The 24545-nt window shown below is 42.6% G+C and overlaps 1 protein-coding gene across 4 annotated transcripts in view; it reads right to left on the bottom strand.

Annotated features, from left to right (window-relative positions):
• The window catches only part of gulp1b (GULP PTB domain containing engulfment adaptor 1b), a 108895-nt gene that overhangs the window by 58891 nt on the left and 25459 nt on the right, over nt 1-24545 (bottom strand). Inside the window, exon 1 of one of the 4 annotated variants that reach the window (XM_079627638.1) lies at nt 631-978. The exons of 1 other annotated variant lie outside the window; for it this stretch is intronic. In XM_079627638.1, coding sequence (XP_079483764.1) covers nt 631-685 — 55 coding nt within the window. In that variant the 5' untranslated portion in view covers nt 686-978. Of the gene's footprint in view, nt 1-630; nt 979-24545 lie in introns of those variants that run through there. 2 more of the 4 variants (XM_079627639.1, XM_079627635.1) reach the window with 2 other exon arrangements.

Here is a 24545-nt window from a genome sequence, read left to right as displayed (position 1 = left end):
AGCAAATGGATTACAGTTTGTGAAAAGAGTCTGGCAGCCACAGTTATTAAAGCACAACAACATTAGCTTGCCTGAGAATGTCAGAATGCCATTATGCTGTACTCTCCTTTTCCTCTGTCAAGGGCAGCAAACGCGGGATACAGTGTCAGCAATATCATTATGAACATTATTCTGTCTGTGTCACTGCTGGGGTCGGTGGATGAGCTCTGGGTCAATAGATGTGGCTAATGCACAGAAAAGTGCAGTAAACCACGGAACAGTTAAGCCCGGTGAACTGAACAACATATCAACTTTATAACACGGCGATCAAATATAGACACGCGCGTGCACGAGTTTCACCAATACACCTGCCATTCTATACAGTAAATGAACATGTTTTACCACAAATATATTAGAAAATTAATGTTTCCTTTTGATTGTTATCTATTCTATAGCACAAGTGAAATATAGCATGACAATTATAGAATAAATGTGACGCGTAAAACACCTGTTTTGTAAACAGCACGCAACAGATCTACTCAAGCGAACTACTTATGCTTCTGCTATCTTTAAAACATTCATATAATAAAAACCATTAACCATATATTCACCGCAGTAATGATCTATTTAAAGGAAGAGAAAGTAACTTACAAGGAAGGTTGATTTTGTAGTTATTCCCCGCAAACCTGAACCCGTCCAGTCGCATCTGCAGCGAGTGGCTGGAATAGCGCGCGCGTGTGTGCCTTCCCCTCAGCGCGCACTCGAGCCGCTTAAAAAGTTTAATGACGTCAACCGGGCATTTAAAACGCCGCTTTTTTCACAGGAATGTACTGCGTGCTGTCTTCATTAAAGGGACCGCGCTTCATTTAAGACCCATCATCACTGAAATAGTGTAGCCTATATAATCAACTAACTGTTGAACAATTTTGTCATCGTTCGCTCTCCTCGTGTAGTTTCTTTCTTCTGTGCAAACACAAAAGGAGACCTCAGGGGCTGTTCAATCAAACTGGGCTTTCTATGGTGTCTTAAAACTTAGAAGCATTGTTGGGGAAAGTTACTTTTAAAAGTAATGCATTACAATATTGTTTTACTCCCTAAAAAGTAACGAATTGCATTACTTAGTTACTCCTAATGGAAAGTAATGTGTTGTGTTACTTTTGCATTACTTTTTCTCACCTGGATTGGGCTTGCTTGTTTGATTTTTAATAAAAAATCAGGGCTGGTGATTTTTTGCCCAATTTCTGGTGTGACTTATGTGTGTTATTGTGTGTATTGGATTTTAACATGTAGGGTTTATCACTTGCCTTGCCCATGTGTTCTTCATTATGCCCTTTAATATGTCCTGTTTGGAGTAAAAGTATTATATTTATACAGTGTATTGATGGAACGAGGATAAATAAAGTGTTACAGATTGATTTTCTTTACACCAATGTCCACCTTTGTCCTTTAATTATATAGAGTAATTCTTGTATTGGCCTCTAGCGCATCGATGTTATTTTAGTTGTTTGATAATGATAGGCCAATTTAGCTGCAGATGTACAGTTTAATAAATGTGCTAATAGCCAATATTTAAACAAAAAATTATTAAATTAAGAAAACAAATATTATTAAGAAATATTAAAAGTTTTAGTTCAACAAAGATAGGCATGCAAAATACATTGGTAGGTTTTAAAACAACTATATATGGACTGACTTTTAAAGTTCCCATGTTTCTTCTACACGTGATACAGCCAGTAATCAGGTAGAATTTTTTTTTTTATCCATATAGGCCTATACGTGCCACAGGACGAGGAAGACGGGTGAATACTGGATACAAATATACACATGATTAAATAAAACAAAGCAGCAGACAGGCATAACAGTGTGCAAATAGCACACACAAAAACAACAACCAACAACTGAAAACAAAGGCACTAAATACACAGAGATGATGAAATGAATACGAACAGGTGTGATGATTAGATGAGTGGGTGCAGGTGTGAGCCTGGAGGGATTATGGGAAATGTAGTGTGAGGTGACTGAGGATTGTGACAATAAGAGATGTGGACTGTAATTTATACTGTCGGCCTCCAAAAAGTAAGCACTATAAAAAATATCATAAAAAATTGTCCAAATTACTTGTGTATCCTAAGTATAAGTCACAATCAAGAGCAGCTTTGATATTCTGCCAAGTATCTCCCTAATGGGGTTCAAAATGACATAAGGGAGATAGCCTAAGTTTACGATGATATATTTGGTTGATCTTTGAATATTACACTAAACATTAAAATTTACCATGCAACATTAAACTAAGAGACTATAAAAGATGTGCAGTACTATAATAAAACCGTCAGGATACAATTATTTGATTGTTTTTGTTGGTTAGAGTACTAATTTGTACTAAAAATGTACTATGAATGTCCCAGAAATCACCAGCCCTGAACATTTTCTGAGAACAAATTAAAATCCTAAATACAACATCACCTTGGTTAAATATAACCGCTCAAATTATTATTAGCCCAAACAATGACTCTCATTCACTATATGAGCTATTAGAAGGACTGTCACTTATTAGAGTGCATCTACTTGTTCAGATTTTGAAACAGTTCATCTGGTGCAATAGCAGCAACACTGGCTTGCAAGTGCAGCTGCTAATCAGAAAGTGTGAAAGCAATCAGTGCGTGATCTCCCTTCACCTGCATATGTGATGTCTTGATCTCTCTGCACATCTGTGCCTCTTCATTTCTAGAATAAACAATCTCTGTCTCTTCTTGTGTGTCTAATCAATAATGTGTGCCATTCAGGCAGAATGTTCCAAAACCTGGTTTCCATTTGTCATTTGTCAACCACAACATATTTGCAATCAACTTTCCGCTCCGAGAGGAAAACATATGTTTACCAACGCACTGCACACTCAAATTTTCAATGGGTTATGTTCCGAAATACAGTGTTTTTTTTATTTTTTATTAATACTGCACATGTTAAGCAAATATTTGTTATATACATAGACAGTTAAAGGCACAATTTAAGGAATGAAATAGTGATTGATAGGCTAATCCTAAAGGACTATGATATTTATGTAATAGCAAATGTGCATTTTTGTTGATTTGTCCATCCTGATTCACTCATCCATATACAAGCTTCAAACCCAGCTGAAATTGTATAATTCTAAATGCATATGTTATGTAATGTATAATATCTGAAGCCGTGGAAATGAAATGTGTGTATTCAACAGCCCTCAGAGCCGTGCTTTCCTCTTTTCTTCTCTTCGTTTCCTGGTCTATTTTCATTATTAGCACACAGCAGGTATTGGCTTTGTGTTTGTATTTTTTCAACAGTCCATAATGAAACACAATAACTAATCTACTCCAGTTCAGGGGAGTCATTATTAAATCATTATTAAGTGCAGTCTCAAAATCTTTCTAAAAATTCTCCTAAGCTCACCATGCTGTGACACATTTAAATACAGACACTTTGAATAGGCTTAACAGGTTGGGCCAAGACTGACTATAAATAATATAGCCTCCTTTCTTCTCCTTTCCCATCTTAGTTTTATCAAGTAAGCTCCCACAATCTCTAACACCTCTTAGTTCTTGCCCTTTGTGAATAAAACAGTTTTAAGTAAATATGTGAAAGAAAATGTCACAAAATCAATGTGGAGAAAGCACAAAATGACTGTTTTTTTAGTACAATCAAAGATTAAAGGGGAACTATGCAGTTTTTTTTACTTAATTTACCTTAACAGAACAGCTTCTGAGTCATTGGAATGGTTATATGACTTTTTTCGGTTGAATGGTGGCCGTCTCGCACCCCCCTATCGCCTGTGAGCGGAAAAACCACCCTTGCAACTAAGGGTCAGGAAGTATCGCGTGATATCAGGTCTCACGATGTAACGAATTGCTTTACGGCAAAAAAGATATCTGCTAAAATTCTGTCATTATTGCGCTCCCTCACGCTGTTCGAACCCGAATGAAGAAGACGTTTTAAAGAATGTCCCACCTGCTTTGATGTCGTTGATCTACTATAGCCTCTGGTATCTGAGAATCGCCAACGAGTTTTTACGACAGTGTTGTCAAATATCTATTCCGAAGCTGTAGGGGGAGCTCTATAGAGAAACCTGCGAGCAAAAAGAACACAAGCGAGAATACAGCGAAGAAATTCTCAAAAATGCATAGCTCTACTTTAAGTAATTTCAACTTAAATAACATTAAACTGACTTAAAAATATCTTCTTATCTAAAAAATATTGACTTATGAGTATTTATTTTTTCCTACTATGGAAGTCAATGGGACCAGTTAACTGTTTTGTTACCGTCATTCTTCAAAATATCTTCCTTTGTGTTCAGCAGAAGAAAGAAAATCATACAGATTTGAAACAACTTGAGGGTGAGTATATGATGACAGAATTTTCATTTTAAAGTGAACTATCCCTTTCAACAGACTGAAAGTAGAATTTGAATTCTAAAAAGTAGAATTGCTTAACTTATTTTGATGAGTTGTAAAACCATATGTTGTAGTAACTTATTGATCATATAAGTTTTTACAGTGTATACTCCAACAATACATTTTTTTTTGTAATCAATATGATAGAGTATATTTTGCTGATAATCTATACACATACTGACAATATGTTATTTATTTAATAATTTACTGCCTTCAATTAAGTCCGATAGGTTGGAGAAAACAATCCCATCCGAATGAATTAACTATTTTACCTGTTATTAAATCTGAAAAATATTTTTTCTGCAGATTTATTGTATTTTATTTTAATATAAATATACTGTATATATGTAACAATATATCAACAATATATTTTTTTATTGGAATTAATAGGTAACTGTGCTTCTTTCCCCCCCATGTTAAACCATGGCCCCAAATTTGTCAAGCAAGTGCATCAATTATTTGTGTCACATAGTTTAAGTAACCAATCAATGAAGAGAAGGCAGAAGTGGTGACTTGCATAGCATTCAATGTGTATAATATCATATGCTTGGATTAAAAATTAAGCATTTTTTTCCCCCAGGATTCACTGTTTTGATTTCATGCATGCCAATGTTAGGCTACGGCCATACAGGTACCTATGAATTTACAGTATGTACATCAAAAACACATTGCGTGTTTATAATCACATCCTCCTGTCTGTAATGGACTCACATCGCAATCTAAAAAGAGAACTAAATCAAGCATCACTCATGCATATGAGCACGCTTGTGAATAAATTCACATGAGCAGACATGATGTAAATAATCAGCCATGCATGGGAGAGTTGGTGTTAGCCGATGGCCAGACAGCAGTAAATCAGACAGAATGTCTTATAATGAGTCTCTCTCCTGTCTGATCCCGCTAAAGATCCGCCTTGAGCAACCTCATTTAACAGCTTCTCTTCATTTGCATCAGACACCTCATAAACAAAACACTGTCTATTAAAACACTGCTAATAGGAATCTGTCTCATTCTTCTGCGTCAGCTTGTCATTTAAAAACACATCAGACTGATAATCATTAGAACAGGGAGAGACAACAGATCTCATTACGAATGAATGACTCATAATGGACATTTTATTCATTTATTGCTGCTTATATATGAGACAGCATTATAAATGTTATTTCCTCAGTCACATTATAGGTTGTGATATTTGCTTAGAGATTGACAGATATTTTTTAAACTATAGCCTACTCATAAGTATATGTATATATTTAGCAGTATGGCAATCTTATTACTTTTAGCGATTATTTTATATTTTATAGGGTGTACCGATAAAGGTCATGATTTGATGTGGATCTCTAAAGAACAGCACCATTACATCATTCAACAGGACACATTGTTTAACATGTACTTTAAAACTTGCTTATTTTGCTATAACACATTGTTTGTATAAATTACCCTTTTATTCATTCTCAGTTGTCAAACTCATAGCATTTTTATCTCAAAAGTAAGACAAAAATACAAATATATTTTCAATTTACATAGCCAAAAACAACATACTTCTACTGCAATAATAATAAATATCAATAATAACAAATTATTTTTCATGCATATGTTTTTATTATTGCAATCTAGGCTAATAAAAAATAAATACAATAGGTTCTACATATCTGTTATCGACATATAATCAGTTTTGTATGAATCAAACTCTAAATTAATTACTAGTTAGTGTATCAATTAATTAATACAATTAAGGAAATTAATCAAATATTAGTAATACACAAAATGGAGATAATTGAAGGTTATTGTTGCAGAGAAAAACGATGACTAGGCAAAAAGTGGCATTCGAAGTCAATTACCACTGAATAGTCAACTGTGTTGGAAAAATGAATACAGTAAATTGAATCATTTAAATTGAAATATACATAACCTTGTGAGCTAACACTCATTCTTCAGTTCATCAGTCTGACAGAATGCAGAATGTTATTTCATTTTTTAAGGAATGCAACAGTACTTCAAACTTTGCAAAGTTAGTTATCTCTCTGCGGCAGCTGCATGATATCGGAACTGAACAGCTGACTTCCCCATTGCAGCTTTGTCGAATTCAGTCAGCACACATTACACCTCGACTCCAATCTCCAAGTTGTTATGGCTCTAACTCTCAGCTCAGTACAAAAAGCATCAGTCTGTCAGGTTAAAATCGATATGTTCTTCACAGAGGCGTTGGGCAGCAGGGTGTCAGAAAGTTTCATCACATTGCATTGCTAATGATGCCATTTAAACTCTGTGGAAGATCATTAGCTTCAGTCCTCGCTTTTCCTCGCTCATCTTCCTGTTTCCTCCGTGTATCTGTCTCTGGCAGTGGGAACGGAGCTTCAGGGAAATTATATGAGACAGGGGGTGATAAAACACCAAAGCCTCTGGTCTTTATGGGGCCACACAGGAAGGCAGATCACAATCACGTCTTTCGTCAGATAGCGGTTAGTGCAATCAGAGCAGTATTAGTGGAACTTAGAGATAGAAGAAAATATTTTTGGCCCTAAGCCTTTTCATCATAGTCTTCTATAAATAACTGAGCAAAACCTATTCTCGGCGGGGTTACCCTTTCAAAAGAAAGAATGAAACATGGAAAATAAGAAGATAAACTCACAGCGCTGGCTGTTTTGCATATGAATTAGTTTGTATTTGGGGTTTGATCCACTGTGTGTGTGTGTGTTTATGCGTATCTGTGCGTATTTATTCAATGATCATAAACAAAGCGTTCAGAAGTGTTGTCCCTTGCACGTCGCGTCCTAGTTGTGGAATAGCAACTTTATCTTTCTCAAGTACTTAGATTAATACCTCCTTCAAACATTGGCATTTAATTTCCACTTATCTTAATGTATGCTTAGAAAGCAGGAAGTGAAAAACGCATAAATAATTGCGCCTAAGTTTCTCTCCTGCTCCAATAGAGCATTTCATTATCATTAGCCAGTACTGTTCAATTTAGATGAGTTTTGAAACAACACCTAACTCATTATAAATGTCTGATAACGCTGCTGAGTGAATCAAATGGATTATAGATCCGGGTTTTAAGAATTTAATCTCTTCCTAGTGCCTAGTAGGCTACTGGCAATCAGGAGTGATTTTTGTTGTTTATCTGAAACGTGTAAGATTCACCTGCTCCATAATATGCAATTATGGAAGCTGAGGTATGGTTTAATCTGCACTGTTTTCTTGTATTGGGTCAGTATCAAGTAAAGTTGTGTGTGCCCCACTTGGCATTGGTTTTACTGTACTGAATTATTGTTACCATGAGTGTGTGTGGCTGCATGTGTGCATGCATATGTGGAAATGTGTGTGTCATCAGAAAAGTTCCCACTAAGCACTATAGGAGTCAGATTAAAATATATTAAAGATTTTTTGCAAATCAACAAAATGCATTTTATTCATTTCATATCAAATTTACGTTCTGTCTACTGCGTGAAATGTCTTCTTTCTCTTGTCCTTCCTCCCATCACACACACACAGACACACACACACACACACACACAGACACACACGCGTGCACGCACGCACACACACACACACACACACACACACACACACACAAACACACAAACACACACACACACACACACACACACACACACACACACACACACACACACACACACACACACAAATGGCATTTGCACGCTTCTTAAGTCAAGTGAACATTTGTTAATAAATCCACACTAATTAAACATGCAGCAGTAAATGTTTTACAAAGTTGGATGTTTTTACTTGTATCTTGTTCTGTTTCTATCAGGACCTTTATTTTGAAGTTTAGCTGTATTGTTTTTGTCATATCAGTGTTTGTTTTCTCCCTGATTGTTATCCCCCAGGTTCCTTGTTTAGTCGTTTCCGTTTTATATAAATACCCCTCGTGTTTCTTGTCAAGTGTTAAATGTAACTTGTGGGAGTCAGAGTTTTCTTGGTTGAATTATCATTTATTTTATTACTTATGTCTCTTTTATTCTAATAATGCTACACTTCTCATATGGCTACAGGTTCTTCATGTCACACCTTGTGAGCTCCAGTCATTACAAAGGAGGCAATGAGATACATTTTCTGCAGGCTCCAGAGAATTAAGAAAATAGACAAGAAAATAGCAAAGTACAGTTACAGTTTTTTCCAACTGCTTACACACAAAATATTTTCATGTCACACGATTTTTGAAACCTCTCACTCAAAGTGCAAAACTACACACCAAATCTCCAAAACCATAAGCTATTTCTCAGCCTTTGACTCAGGTTTCAGTTTTATTGCATAAAACACTTTTTTCAAAACACTAAATTCTAGGTAGGAAGTACAGGAAGTGACTTGCTTTCCTTTTCCAAACACAACCAATCAAAATGCTACACTTATTCACCAGGTCACTCACACACACTTCTACATTTTCTGTTTCTACATTGCATTGGTGTTTACAGTGTAGGCCTACTTGTTACCCCTCTCAGCAGATTACTTTCACTGTAGAACATTGTATTGAGATGTAGATATAAGCCTATGAAAGACCAAAGAGCTTTAGTTTTAGAACAACAGTGTTTACATGGAATATCCAAAAAATTACTATTATGAAAGAAGTGTTTACCATTTGATGCAAATGCTTCATTCTGACATGTGTTTATGGCATTTTGAACGCAGTGTTACATTTTGAAGGAGATGTGAGGCATTTTGCCTGGGAATTGGCCATTCACAAAGACCCGCCCCCCTTAGTTACTGTCGCTATGTCCGACAAACTACGCCGCTCTCACGCCACACCATGTTCTCACGCAGTGGAAAATACATTGCGGAGCAGAAAGGGCACTGACAACGCGCTGACAGACAGGACAGACCAGGTTACTTTTCTGGTTACTTTTGATATAAACAAAAATAAAGAAGTGTGAAGTCCGCACACTGATATTAACTGCTTCCAAAATGGATTTTATTTTTAAAAAAAGGCAACGTTTCGACCCTCAGGTCTTCATCAGGCACAACCATTTATTTTAAAAACAAAATCCATTTTGGAAGCAGTTAATATCAGTGTGCAGACTTCACACTTCTTTATTTTTGTTTATATCACTTAGTTGTCCTGCACCTGAGCCCAAACTGGGTGTTTGGGATGTGCACAGCAGCTTTGTGCTTTTACTTTTGATATAAAACATATTAAACAAAGTCTCACCTTTCAAATTTGGATATTTTTTAAAGAAATTTAAACAATAAATACCGTTTTGTCTGACAGATCGCTGTAGAGTCCCAGTTAAAGCTGCTCGTGAATCGATCATCTCTTCCTTCTAGTTTATTTATAGCATCAAATAAACATGAATTACATAAGAAGGAATGTTGTTTTAACCGCGGAAAGGCGTCAATACACTCCGTTTTTCAAGTTCAAATCCTCCCAGTTTTTCTCGATTGTTTACACACATTTTCTGAAAGCATGCCTCATATTCTCAGAACTCTACACACAAATCAAAAAATACACACACAATGGGCAAACCCCCTCAATTTTCCTGCAAAAATAAACTTTACATTCAAAGCAATGTTATTTCTTCTCAAAATGGTATTTTGTTTTCAAATGACACACACAAACCATCATATGATTAGACATTTATAAGAACCAGTTGAACACTGATGTGCTCAATGTAAAACACTATGATGAATGGAAAACACTTCTTCTCCATTCATCATAATGACTTAGGCCTTTTTTTGTTCAGTGTTACACTTACTACAGACAGTACATACATAAGTGTGTTGTAAAATATTTGAGAATATTGTTTCTATACTCAGAACACACAAATACACGGTAACAATACAGGTGATTGAGCCTGAGCTCCCATAAACAAAGATGACACAATTCAAATTGAGCCATCTGAGTGGCACTGAGATGGAAGGTAATGCAAACAGATGGCTTTCTTCAGGTTCCATAGACATTCTTGTTAAACAGGTAAAATAGGCCATATGTAACATAATATGTGCCAGGTACTAGTTCAACACAATGTAATGGCTGTAATGGCTATTGGGGTGGTTGCGAAAGGTCATCTGCAGATAGAAACTGTCCTGATGTCTGTTGATCATGGTCTGAAAGCTTGCCGGACACTTGGAGAACAATAGCTTACTTTTTATCTTTGTAAATGTCTTGTAAGCTATAATGCACTTTTGCAAAAGCAGTCATAATCGAACACTAAAACTTTTGCAAGAACATAAATCAATGCAAAGATGCCACTCAGACACACTTAGCGATTATTATGGTAGAAAGAGTTACAATGGCTGACTTGCACTGAATCATTTCAACCAGGCCATTCAGTTTCTTTCTCTTCTAGTGCCACATTCCAGAAATGTCTGTTTTGCCATCCTCATACCCTGTGGTGATAACAGATGGGAGTTCAGTGAAGCAGAAAGCTGAGTGATATGAATTTATCCTCTTGCCCTATTCCTCTCTCAGACCCACAAGTGAAAAATAAACCATATGATTGCATTGCAGTGTCGCAGCCACCAGCCATTCAACAAAACCAAAAAACGACATCATTCAACATCCAGATCGAACAGCAGGAGGGATGAGTCACTGGTTCTCAATTCCACTTGTTTTTATGTTTCAAGTGGGATTGATTTCTTATAGTTGCAAGAATAGCCTACTACTTATGAAAACCTCAAAACATGGTTCAAAATGATAACTAACCACGCATCAAATAAATGAGTAATTGGCTTTGGGGAGTAAAAAAAAGGGTTACTCGGGCTTATTTGGGGAGGGGAAGCAAACTAAATAGTAGGGATATAATGCCCTACCATACTTAGTTCACTTTGCATTAACCCCAAGTTGGGTACCAGAGTAACGTCCCGTTATATCTAGTGCTTTATTTAGCACTAGACCATTGGGTGACCGATAACAAGGAGGACGACCCACAAGCAAACTTCCACTAGATGCACAAGATGGCCATTCCAAAGGAATGTTATCCCTATTTCAAGACCCAACCATAGTTGGGGAGGGAAGTAAATTAAGTAGAGGGAATTATACTGCCCACCTAGTTGGTTCACCCAGCATCATCCATTGGGGCCATCCAATGGGGAGATGTGTCCCTTGTCATTACTCAGACAGGGAGGCAAACCACAGATTGCCAAAGAACTTGTCAATATACTCCAACCCCAGGAGGCATCAGGGGAGCTATGCCTTACTTAAAAACTGTACACTGAGGAAGAGTACACCCGACTTGAGCCTGACCGGTACTGTTAAAGTTTAAGAACAAACCTGAACCGAACCCTGACTTAAATAAAGGCACTTCTCCTGGACCTGTTGTAGCTTGCGCTTTAACATGGGTCAACTAGCGAGGCTTATAACACCATATTCACCAACAGTGGCTGGGGAGGGAGGTTAATGAAGTAGGGGAATGTAATTGCTACATACTCCATTGAACCTGCATCAACCCTAAGGGGGTACCTCCAAAGCAACCATCAGCAGTTGTGTGTTGAGAGTACAATTTTACATTTAACATAGGAGAAAATATAGCTCAACCATGGAAAAAAACATTCGTCACAAACTACCTTGCATTTCGGGGGAACCGAGCGGAGCAAGACAGATATAAGAGGCAATAAAACTACAACCACAGCCACTGGCCCATGCTTTTAGTCCTCAGATATGTGTCCATCCGCCTACCTACAGTCAACAAAATAAGCGGTTTCATATTCCTTTTGTTTATTTTTTTAAAACCTGCTCTAGCAGCCATATTACCCTGGAGCCCAAGACTGTAGCCCACTGAAGCTAAGCAGGGCTGAGCCTGGTTTGTATCTGGATGGGAGACCTCCTGAGAAAAAATGGCTGATACGTTGGTCCTTATTTCTGCAGGCTTATTGCCTTGACATTCAACACATCAGAGTGTCTGAAAATGTTGTGAAAGATGCACTGTCACATGACCTTATGAATAATGGTTAACATACGGTTGTTTAACTTTATTTATATATTTTATTTTTGCTTGCGGAAGGCAGACGCTGGCGGCCTACTTGATTTGTTTACCTTTGTTATTTGTTTGGTTGAGTTACTTTTTGCACACATCCCAATGCCACAGCACATTACATTCCCATGCATTAATTTAGTTTTAAACTACTGATGCCTAACTACATTATACATCTTTTATAACGTTTTCCTTTTTTGTTTGGCTTTCTCATGTGTCCCAATTTTGTTGCGTCCCTTTTGAGCCATGGGGTGTAACAGTGCATTATTAGGCAAGGCTTGGAAAACTATGTCAATATCACCTTCCTTTCATATATCATGCTTCAGTTTTGAAATAAATTAAATTAACACACACAAAAAAAACATACTTTATGAATCTGTCCTGAGATGAGTTAAAACCATAATACACTCGTTCATATAGGTTCACCAGATAAAGGCCATCTACTGGTGACCTGTTTCAAAAACAATGTTAAAACATTTGCAAATATCAATTTCATTTTGAAACTGCCCACCACTACTTGTGATGCTTGTGATGAAATGTACCAAGTTTTGTTTCAATATGCCAAAACGTTTTGGAGTGAACTGGTGAATGAACTTGAATTCCATAACTTTTTGCCAGCATAGTCTAATTATGATCTGAGCCAGGGTAAGATGGACTGTGTAGGACCCATGGTATCTCAGGAATCAATGGAAAAAATAATTTGTTTCTAGGCCTTATGGTTCAGAGGTATTTGCATAACCATTAGTGCAAATTTGAGCTATTGGTGGCACTACGAAATGTATTCATATCCTTCTCATCAAGTGTGCAAATTTCATACCTTTCCTGCAAATGGTTCAATGGGCGGCTATGAATTCAAGAGCAGAAGAAAGAAGGAGAAGGAGAATGTAAGACTGGAAAAACTTGAAGAACTGTAAGGGAGGACCACTCTCTGAGAGAACAAATGAAATTAACATTTGAACTCACTCGAGCACCATTCGAGACGTCTCTCTTTATTCCAGACCATTTGGTGTTTGTATATCTATTATCTTTGAACTGATTATGCAGTTGGCGAGATACATTTACATGATACATTTACCATTTACATGTAAAATGTAAAATACGAAAGACCTGCCCTGGGGCTGATGTCATGTGTAGTGGTGGTCATGTGTTCTATCAAACCTGACGGGGGAAGATGTGATAGCGCACTGAGAACGCTTTGCGCTCTACATGCATGGCACTCATGGTTCGGCGCTGAACTGGCTGATAACCTGCTGGACGGGCAGCGCTTATGTGTATATGTGCAGGTCTCATACTGGCACATGATATATTTTTACTGTGCTCGCAGCGTGAGCTGGCGAGCTGAGCCAAGCGCTCGTGTGTAGCTGTGCAGACTTTGTAGTGGGCACTGGGTCTACTTTTACAACACTCGCAGTGAGGACTGGCGAGTTTGTGATAGCGAGGGGAGTGCTTGTGTGTAGACGTGCAGACTTTATAGTGGGCACTAAATCTAAATTTTTCATGCTTGCAGCGTGGGCTGACAGGCTGCTTACTGTGGGAACAGTGTTTGTGTGTGAGGACATGCGCTTTATAGTGGACACGTGACCTATATTTGACACAGGCCGAAAAAGGCTCTTTTCTTGCTTTATTTGGGTCGCCATGAAAACGGCGTTTGATTGCAGGTGAGCATGTATTGTGACAGGTGCATTTTCTGCAGTTTTGACACTTCCAGCCGCCAGAGAAGAGGGGACTGGAGAGAGCTTAACTTTTTTCAGGGAGGTTGGCCCGGCCGTGGCGGGGCTCAGACTCACCCTTTTTCGTCTCGTGGCTAGGACGGTTTGCGAGGCTCGGGGTTCGACACAGACCTGGGTCGAGGGACCCTCCTTTCGTGAAAGGGCTGTAGCTTAGCAGAGCGTGAGCGGCGGCAGACCTCAGCCGAAGGACGGGGTTAGGAAGTCGGCAGCGCTGTTTACATCTGCTGTGAAGGCAGCGCTCTCTTGCGGTGGCTCGAGGCAGAGCTGGAGCGTTTAGGCAGGAAATGGCGCATGGCTTGTGACGCTTGCTGAGCCTCGGTGTAGCGCTCAGCGAAGTTCTTGACAGCGGGGCCAAAGAAGTCAGAGGAAGAGATAGGGGAGTCGAGGAAAGCCGCCTTGTCTGCTTCCTTCATGTCAGTCAGCACGAGCCACAAATGACGTTCGAGCACTGTGAGATTTGCCATAGTTCGCCCAATTGCCTGGGCCATCGACTTAGTAGCACGCAGGGCTAAGTCGGTGGTGCTGCACAGGTCTCTAAATGCCTCAGGTTCGGGTCCGGACTCGTCCAGAGAGCGGAGGAGTTTAGCCTGGAAGACCTGGAGTACTGCCATGGAGCGCCGAAGCGGCCTGACCAGCGGCGGCGTGTGCGCGGCCAGCTAGAGTCGAAGTGGCGCGGCAGGGTTTGACAGGATGAGATGCTTTAGTTCTCCATTCCGCGGTGGGCGGGCAAAGATGAGCGGCCACAGCTTCTTCGAGAGGAGGTATCGACTCATAGCCCTTTTCCTTAGCACCTGTCGACACTGGAGAGCGCTGAAGAAAAGGAGGGCTTGATGCGAGCTGAGTGAGGCGCCTTCCACGACTTTGTCAGCTCGTCTTTAACCTCTGGGAAGAAGGCGAGCGGGTCTCAGCTGGGGGGCCTGCCGGCGTCCTTGTAAGAACCACTCGTCCAGCCTGCTGCGCCTGGGCTCTTCGGGCGAAGACCACTCGAGCCTGAGGTCCTGCACGGCCCTGGTGAGCATGCGGATAAGTTCAGCGTTGACGCTAGCTCTCATGCTGGTCTGCGTAGACAGGGCGGAGCCTGCCCAGTCGTCGCAGTCTGAAGCGGCAAGGGAAAGGTTGTCATCCTTGCTGTCCTCCTCGTCCGAAGCCCGAAGGACATAAGACCCGAAGAGGGTCTCTTCGCTTGCGAAGAGGGGCGCTCACTCGCCTGTCCTGTCAGCCACACAGGACAGGCGAGTGAGAACTTTCCAGAGAGAGAGAGAAGCACGCGGGGACTAGGCCGGCGTGTGCTCTTTTGAATCCGTCAATTCCGGCTCTCTCTGTGAGCGGCGCTTTTATTTGCGCGGCCCGAGCAGAGGAGGCTGCGGAGCGGGGTTGACATCGTCGGTGAAGATGGCCAACCTCGAACGTAATGAGTCCATCGAGTCGCATTCGGGGCAGCCGCCCTTGGTGAGTGCAGCTTCAGCTTCAGCGTGGTCGCGTCCCAGGCAGGAAGTGCAGAGAATGTGACGGTCTCCACCGACTAGAGGGTCTCTACACAAGACACAGCCCTGGGGAATTTGAACATTGAAACAACGCCTCAAATTTGCTCTTTTAGGAATAAGGAAGTGTGAGCGCGACGGCGAACATGCTTCAGTGTAGTAAAGGATATAGGTGCATGCCGGATGGCACAGCAAGACAGCGGGCTGAAGGCGGCGGGGCGGCGTCCTCAGATCTGCGTTGCAGAGGCTTGTCCTGCTGAAAGGCTTTTTCAACGGTGGCGAAGGCTTCTAATTCCGGAAGTCAGCGAAGAGAAGAGAATTCTCGCTGAAAAAAAAATTATCTTAGTTCCTATGGCCAGACATGTGCATTTATAGCCGCTGGCCCCGCCTATACTGGCGGGCTATGACGCGACTGGGCGCGAAGCGCCCTGATTGGTTCGCGCGCCCGCGCCTCCTCGCCATAGGTTCGTGCAGTTGCCGCAGCACAGCCAATGATAGGGAAAGACATTTCATTGCCAGTATGAAATATTTATGCTTGTGAAATTGACCTGCCATCATGGCAAAAAAAATATTTTGGACCCTGTCTCTAAATGTTTTTATAGGCAATGCAGAAACAAGATTAAGTAAAAAATTATGTGAACATTTCCTCTATCTCTCATTTTAATATGACTGAAAGATAAATGAGCGGTTAAATGTCTCTTTTGCACTTATTGCACACCTTTACTGAAATTAACTTTGCAATTTCCTGCTGTCAGCTTTACATGTGCTACTGTGGTGGACATCCAGGCATTAGTGTACTAGAACTGGTCTCTGAGGGATCCTCCAGACAGATTTACTGATGATCCCGCTATAATTTCTCCCATGCTGTGTCCAGGAGCCTTACGTAACTCAACATGTGGCAGGTCATTGCTTAGCAATAACACCTCCATGCAGACAGCGTGATGTGACCATGATAAAAGGTAAAATTTGCTTCTGAAATTGCTTCTGTGCGTGCAGGTGGGTGCTTTTCTTTGATTGTGGTGTTTGTAGACGAAGCAGGGAGTGCAAGAAGGCACAGTTGGCTTTAAATGAATCTTTCTAGCATATGCTTGAGATGTCCTACTTGGTTTCCACAAAATGTGCCTCTGATTCTGGCCATGATGTGGTGTCTCAGTGAGTAATAGATTTCTGCCAATTGCTATTTAGGTTGCTGGTTCATAGTCCTGACATGACAGCAAGCCCTCTTAATTAAAAAAAGGTGCTTCTCAAGTGCTTCTGCATCCACTTCACCAATAACCTTTTCACTCTCATAGAGAAATGATCATGCAGTTGCACTGTACTGGTAACAAAAAGGTAAAATGTGCATTTTCTGTGCCACTTTAGCAGAAATTATGACTGCTTTCATAGAGGTTTCCCAAACGCTAGCCGTCTGCCATTGGTTGGTTAAACAAACCTGTCCGAAACTCACACCATTGTTTGAGCTGTTCACACTTTTATGGGAAATCAAGCGACAAATGGCTTACTTAGTTGGGTCAATCACAAACAATGTGCCCATGATAAAGTACAGTAAAGTAATTTTTGTTAAATATAATTAAAACACATGTGCAATGTTCTTAGAAATGTACTCTTTGTAAAAATGTTGCTTTTATATATATATTTTTTTTTAATGAAAAGTAGTGACTATGAAAAATGTAGTGTATTCATCAAGAATGTTCATTGTAGAATATGTGCTGTGAAGTCTTTGTATGTATGAATTGCAATTGTATTTAATATATTTTTTAATAGCTCTAAACAAACAAACAAAAATGTGTAATGTTACTGACTCTGCATTTTATGACAAATTTTAGTTTGGGGTAAAACAGAACAAAGTGGTTCCAAGAGTAAATAATTGATTGCTATTAACCAAACTCCTTGGGCCCTATTTTAACGATCTGAAACGCAAGTGTCAAAGTGCAAAGCGCAAGTAACTTTGTGGGCGGATCCCGGCGCTGTTGCTATTTTCCCGGCGGATAAATGACTCTTGCGCCCGACGCAAATCTAAAAGGGGTTGGTCTGAAGTAGCTTCATTATTCATAGGTGTGGTTTGGGCGTAACGTGAAATAAACCAATCAGAGCGTCCTCTCACATTCCCTTTAAGAGCAGGCGCGCTTGTTCCATGGCGGATTGCTATTATAACGGCGGATTTGCCTGCGCACGCAGGAGCGGTTCACAGCCGAGGAAACCGACGTTCTCGTCAGGGCCGTAAAACACAGAGAAGTGACATTGGGGATGATGGGAGAAACCCACCCAAATTAGCTTCGGTTAAACAGGCGTATAATTTGGGTAAATGTGTAGCCTAATCTAGATTTTTTTATTTTTTTTTATCTAGATAGATCTTTTTCACATCTTCACGGACATACCAATGATTTCCCTCGTGTGTTAATATTTTTCCTTGTAATAATGTATGATTTGCAAAAATGAAAACTGCTGCATCTGTTTATATTAGAGAATCAAAGTGGATGCGGGTTAACATTATGGCCAAGCACGCGCCCTTAAAATACCACATCACTAACGCGCAACGCGCCACTGTCTTTAGACTGTTTTTTTCTTGGTCAATGGCGCAATTGCTTTCTAAAACTGGAAAATAGCACCATTGAAGTTTTGCGCCGGAACACGCCTCCTCTTTGCGCTGAACCGCCCCCGCGAGCGCAAGTTCATTTCCTAATTTACCGACGTGCGTCTGTGGAGGGAAAAGTCCGCTGTGCGCGGGTGCAAAATAGGAATGATACATGCGTCGGTGTTCAAAGTCAATTGCGCTGGGTGCAAGATAGGGCCCCTTATAATCAACTGAGAGGTCCAGCTCTGAATAACCTATTGTCTAGGAACAAGTTCTCTATTGTCTGTAGCCACAAGTATAATTGGTAGACCTGCAAGACTTTGTAAAATGCAATATTTTATAATGGAAGTCTGAGTGAACCATCAAAGTCTCTTTGTTTGAACAAGTTCACATCAGCTCTGTTAAAGCTTGGTACCTTTTGACATTCATTAACTTATCCTTGAAACCACAAGTATACATCATGAATAGCTGACTTAATTGCAGCCTTTACACTGCTGTGCTGCCATCACTGTGACAAAAAAAGAAAAGAAATAGATGGGTGCTTTGTGCTATGTAAGATTCCTCTTGAGCTGTGAATGCAGAGAATCATGCAGAGAGTCTTTGCACATGGACTTGCTCTCAAACAGCTTGAGGAAGGAATGGCATTTCTGGTTTTCGGACTGGCAACCACCTCAAGCCAGCCCCGGACATAACCCAAAAGCCAATAATTTGCTATGTAAATAACAAGGCGCACAAAAGTGTGAAGAAATACTTCTTGTTTAACACCTGTGGTCTAATTCCTTAAAGCACCAAGGCAGTTTCTGATTGTCTGGTGTGAAACCTCCAATGATGATAATAAAAAAAAAAATTAAAAAAACGTATACCCTTGTGAAAAAGAACTGTGCTTAATTGTATTAAATGTGCGCTTGTAGTGTGCTTCAAATCTTAAAAGTATATTTTAAAAAACTTTACTGGCAGACAGTACAATATTAATTCATTAAAAGGTCACTTAAAGTGAGTACACTTCCATGACTATGTTTCTTAACACACCTACAGTATGTACACTTTTTTTAAAAGTGCATTTTATAATAATGTCAAATTAATAGTTTAAAAGGCTTTTAAGTTTAGGGACTTTTAAAGGTGGTGATTCCAGTGGTAGAAAAACTTAGCATTGATTGGCCAGATGAAAAAAGTAACAAAAAGTAAGCTAGCGCTTTCTCACAGCAGGCAGGGTCATGTCACAGTGTCTGGTTTGTGTGTTCCTGGTGTCCACTAGATGTCCTCTTCCCCACGGTGTCATCCACATTCTCACTACATTTCCCATGATCCTGTCTGTCACTTAGTGTTCATTGTGTTCAGCTGTTTCTTGTCACCTTAATTAGCACTTGTGTATATATACCCTGTCAGTTTCAGTGTTTGTCACGGAGTCCTTGTTTAATGTCCCCACACTTCCGTTCCTGTTGCTGCCCGTTTGTTGTTCATGTTTTGTGTCTTTGGATTGCTCTACTGGATTTTGACCCTTGCCTGGACTGGTTTTGTGAGTACGGATTTCCCCTAATAAATACTGCAATTGGATCCTCTCTCTCCTGTGTGTGTTCCGTGACAGAAGGACTCCGTCACAATGCAAGGATCCAGCGGTATGTGTTCCAACTTCTCTTCCCCAGCCATCGAGCGGGAGAGGAGGGATTGTTTTGAGGGGACCCGCCTAGCTATTTTTCGTGGGACCCGGGGAGGTCACAGAGGAGGAGGTGGTCGAGAACAAGACCAACACCACCCTCCACCTTGGCCCCCCTTCGTCCCTGGACTGGTGAGGGACGGATTAGAGCCACCATCTCGCCATCGCGGGCGGAGAAGGGGAAGACGTACGTCCGCCCATCCAGAGACTGTTCACGTCCCGTCTGCCCAGCCAGAGTTTGTTCACGTCCCGTCTGCCCAGCCAGAGTTTGTTCACGTCCCGTCTGCCCAGCCAGAGTTTGTTCACGTCCCGTCTGCCCAGTCAGAGACTGTTCACGTCACGACTGCCCAGTCGGAGACTGTTCACGTCACGTCTGCCCAGTCGGAGACTGTTCACGTCCCGTCTGCCCAGTTTGAGACTGGTCTAGAGATGCCCATTTGTGGGGCCGCCAGGGCAGTGATGGACTATTTGGAGCGTCTGGCTCGGATCCTGGACATGCCAGTGTCTGCTGTTCCAGAGCCGGAGCCAGTGTCTGCTGTTCCAGAGCCGGAGCCAGTGTCTGCTGTTCCAGAGCCGGAGCCAGTGTCTGCTGTTCCAGGGCCGGAGCCAGTGTCTGCTGTTCCAGGGCCGGAGCCAGTGTCTGCTGTTCCAGGGCCGGAGCCAGTGTCTGCTGTTCCAGGGCCGGAGCCAGTGTCTGCTGTTCCAGGGCCGGAGCCAGTGTCTGCTGTTCCAGGGCCGGAGCCAGTGTCTGCTGTTCCAGGGCCGGAGCCAGTGTCTGCTGTTCCAGGGCCGGAGCCAGTGTCTGCTGTTCCAGGGCCGGAGCCAGTGTCTGCTGTTCCAGGGCCGGAGCCAGTGTCTGCTGTTCCAGGGCCGGAGCCAGTGTCTGCTGTTCCAGGGCCGGAGCCAGTGTCTGCTGTTCCAGGGCCGGAGCCAGTGTCTGCTGTTCCAGGGCCGGAGCCAGTGTCTGCTGTTCCAGTTCCTGAGCCGGTGGTCCCGGAGGTCGTCCCCGTGCATCCTGCTGTCATCCTGGAGGTCGTCCCCGTACAGCCCGCTGTCGTCCCAGAGGCCGTTCCTGTGCAGCCCGCTGTCATCCCAGAGGCCGTGCCCGTGCAGCCCGCTGTCGTCCCCGTGCAGTCCGCTGTCATCCAGGAGGCCGTGCCCGTGCAGCCCGCTGTCGTCCCTGTGCAGTCCGCTGTCGTCCCGGAGGTCGTTCCCGTGCAGCCCGCTGTCGTCTCGGAACTGCCCACCATCAGTCCGGCCACAGCCAAGAGGGCGGTGTTCCTCTTTTACGCAGTAGCGGTTCTGCATGCATGGAGGAAGCACACGTCTGCCAAACCTGAGCTTCACGTCACGCCCGCCGAGCCTGAGTTTCATGTCACGCCCGCCGAGCCTGAGCTTCACGTCACGCCTGCCGAGTCTGTTCCTGAGCCGGTGCCCGCGTCTGTTCCTGAGCCGGTGGTGTCTGTTGCAGTTCCTGAGCCGGTGGTGTCTGTTGCAGTTCCTGAGCCGGTGGTGTCTGTTGCAGTTCCTGAGCCGGTGGTGTCTGTTGCAGTTCCTGAGCCGGTGGTGTCTGTTGCAGTTCCTGAGCCGGTGGTGTCTGTTGCAGTTCCTGAGCCGGTGGTGTCTGTTGCAGTTCCTGAGCCGGTGGTGTCTGTTGCAGTTCCTGAGCCGGTGGTGTCTGTTGCAGTTCCTGAGCCGGTGGTGTCTGTTGCAGTTCCTGAGCCGGTGGTGTCTGTTGCAGTTCCTGAGCCGGTGGTGTCTGTTGCAGTTCCTGAGCCGGTGGTGTCTGTTGCAGTTCCTGAGCCGGTGGTGTCTGTTGCAGTTCCTGAGCCGGTGGTGTCTGTTGCAGTTCCTGAGCCGGTGGTGTCTGTTGCAGTTCCTGAGCCGGTGGTGTCTGTTGCAGTTCCTGAGCCGGTGGTGTCTGTTGCAGTTCCTGAGCCGGTGGTGTCTGTTCCAGTTCCTGAGCCAGGGTCTGTCTCTGTTCCGCCTTGGTCTTCACCGCCATGGCCGCCCGAGTGGTCGGCTTCACCCTGGTCTTCACCGCCGTGGCCGCCCGAGGGGTCTTCACCGCCGTGGCCGCCCGAGGGGTCGTCTTCGTCCTTGTCGTCGCCCGAGGGGTCTTCTCCGCCTTGGCCGCCAGATGGACTGTCGTCTCCGCCCTGGCCGCCAGATGGACTGTCGTCTCCGCCCTGGCCGCCAGATGGACTGTCGTCTCCGCCCTGGCCGCCCGATGGACTGTCTGCTTCGCCATGGCCGCCGGTTAAATTGTCATCCCCTGTTCCTGTTCCCCTTCATGGTCCTGGCCCTCCATCCCTCCCCCTGATCTCCACCATTCCACCTCCCGCCTGGACTCTTGTTTTGTTTGTTTTTGTGGGTCTTGGAGCGTCTGGTAGCCGCTCCGTAGAGGGGGGATTATGTCACAGTGTCTGGTTTGTGTGTTCCTGGTGTCCACTAGATGTCCTCTTCCCCACGGTGTCATCCACATTCTCACTACATTTCCCATGATCCTGTCTGTCACTTAGTGTTCATTGTGTTCAGCTGTTTCTTGTCACCTTAATTAGCACTTGTGTATATATACCCTGTCAGTTTCAGTGTTTGTCACGGAGTCCTTGTTTAATGTCCCCACACTTCCGTTCCTGTTGCTGCCCGTTTGTTGTTCATGTTTTGTGTCTTTGGATTGCTCTACTGGATTTTGACCCTTGCCTGGACTGGTTTTGTGAGTACGGATTTCCCCTAATAAATACTGCAATTGGATCCTCTCTCTCCTGTGTGTGTTCCGTGACAGGTCAGCAGCCCATCAAACATCTGCCATTCTTTTCCAGACCTCCACATGGAGGAATTGAGGTCCTGGAACAGCTCATAATCGGCTCGTATCCATATATCCTCAATGTCCAATTATTCAACTATCATGGGGTTTGGAGTCTATGGGTATTCTGCGATGCCATGGTTTGAAGAGACGCTAGCTGGCTATCTCTCCTTGGCAATGGCATCGTCCATGAAAAGGTCTTCATTACCCTCTAGAATTTAGTCTTGTGGGTAAAGCATATGAGGCAGCGATTGGTACATGCCCTTCTTCAGGCTTACCAGGCCGACCTGCTGAAAAACCTGGATACTGGCGAAGGGGATTGACCCAGAGTCAGTCAAAGAACTCTGCAGTCACAGATTTGGCTGTCCGTGCCACTAAGCAGAATGTCTGCTCCATCAGCCATTTGATGGCTACTTTGGAGGCCATTGAGAGACATCTGTGGCTCAATCGTCTGGCCTATAGGAAAAAATAAATGATATTTTTGCTGGATGGCCCGGTTTCACTGTCTGGCCTTTTTGGCAACGCTGTAAACTCTGTCGTCAATAGGTTTCAGGCGGCTAAAAGACAATTGGCAATGTTCAACCAATTCCTCTATAGGCCTGGGTCTATAAGCCAGACCCGGCCAGGCCCTAGCTCTTCCCGGGGGATAAGATAAGGGAAGAGCAAAGGGTCAGTGTCCATGAAAAGGAGACTCGTCAGGACATGTTCCCCTCGCCAGGTCACTGACCTGACTTGAGAACAGACATTTCTGCGAGGATGCCCAAAAAGAAACAGCCCTGATGGTTGTGGCCGCAGCAGAGTATCATGGGTGTGCGCCCTCGAGGAGGAGACTGACACAGATACATCACATCCTCTGGTGTATCGGGGTACGGTGAACCCCCGGTGGGATTTCCACCCAATCTCCACTCAATATGAATATCATTGGAGAATGGCAGATGCTTTTTCCTTTGAGGTTGGCCTGCCGGCATGCTGTTTCAAGCAATTAACTCCTCATATATCAGGTCAAATTCGAGAAATGATTTCCCCTATCCCAGTATTTGGTAGCATGGAGGCTTCTGCCAAATGTCTCTCAATGGGTTCTTCAAACAATTGAGGAAGGATACAGAATTAAATTCAACTTTCAAATTCAAATGCATGTCTCAAATTCAATCCAAAAATTGGTTTGTCATGATAGATCTAAAGGATTAATTTTTCCACATGGAAATCTTGCAGAAACACAGACAATTCCTCAGGTTGCTTTTGGGGGCTTACCAATATCAGGTTCTGCCTTTTGGCCTAGCACTGTCACCCAACATGTTTAGGATGTGCATGGATGCGGCCCTGGCTCCTCTGCAACTCCAGGGCATTTGTGTGCAAAATGAAAATTCTGTCATCATTTTCTCAACCTAATGTTGTTTCAAACCTGTTTGCATAAGCTATTTTGAATAATGTTTGGGTGAAAATAACATTGACTGAAAAAACAAAACAAAAAACTGAAACAGAGATTATCCACTGCAGGTTGTGGTGGACATGGTCTGCTGTGTTTTTATCCCTAATCATCCATGGCTACCAGGCATCAAAAATCTAATTCTAGATACAGTTTTAGCCCTACAATGTAATTGCCATTACAGACGAGCCATAATTAAACCATAAACTTCAATACAGCTGCTCAGATATCCTGTCATATCCGGCTATATATATATATATATATCAGATATCCGGCTATATATACTATTTCCAGTTATCACAGACATCATAGGTTTCAGAGCACAGCAATTAAAAATTGAGATATCTAATGTGCATATTTTCAAGGTAGACCCTCCAGTAAGACTGTCAATAAAATGTTTACAATTTCAAAATTACATGATCCCATTTCTCCCGATTCAACACAAAACCCTAGTGGAGCTCTGTGAACTAAATTTGGTGGTCCAAATCCATATAATTTGTGCAGCAATGTCCTCATTTTCTTTTGTCATGTCATGTTTATTCTCTTTT

Source organism: Phoxinus phoxinus (assembly GCF_949152265.1).
Source record: "Phoxinus phoxinus genome assembly, chromosome: 11".
Classification (NCBI taxonomy): Eukaryota; Metazoa; Chordata; class Actinopteri; order Cypriniformes; family Leuciscidae; genus Phoxinus; species Phoxinus phoxinus.
The sequence above is the reverse complement of the archived record's forward strand: the minus strand, read 5'-3'. Positions and strand labels throughout refer to the sequence as shown.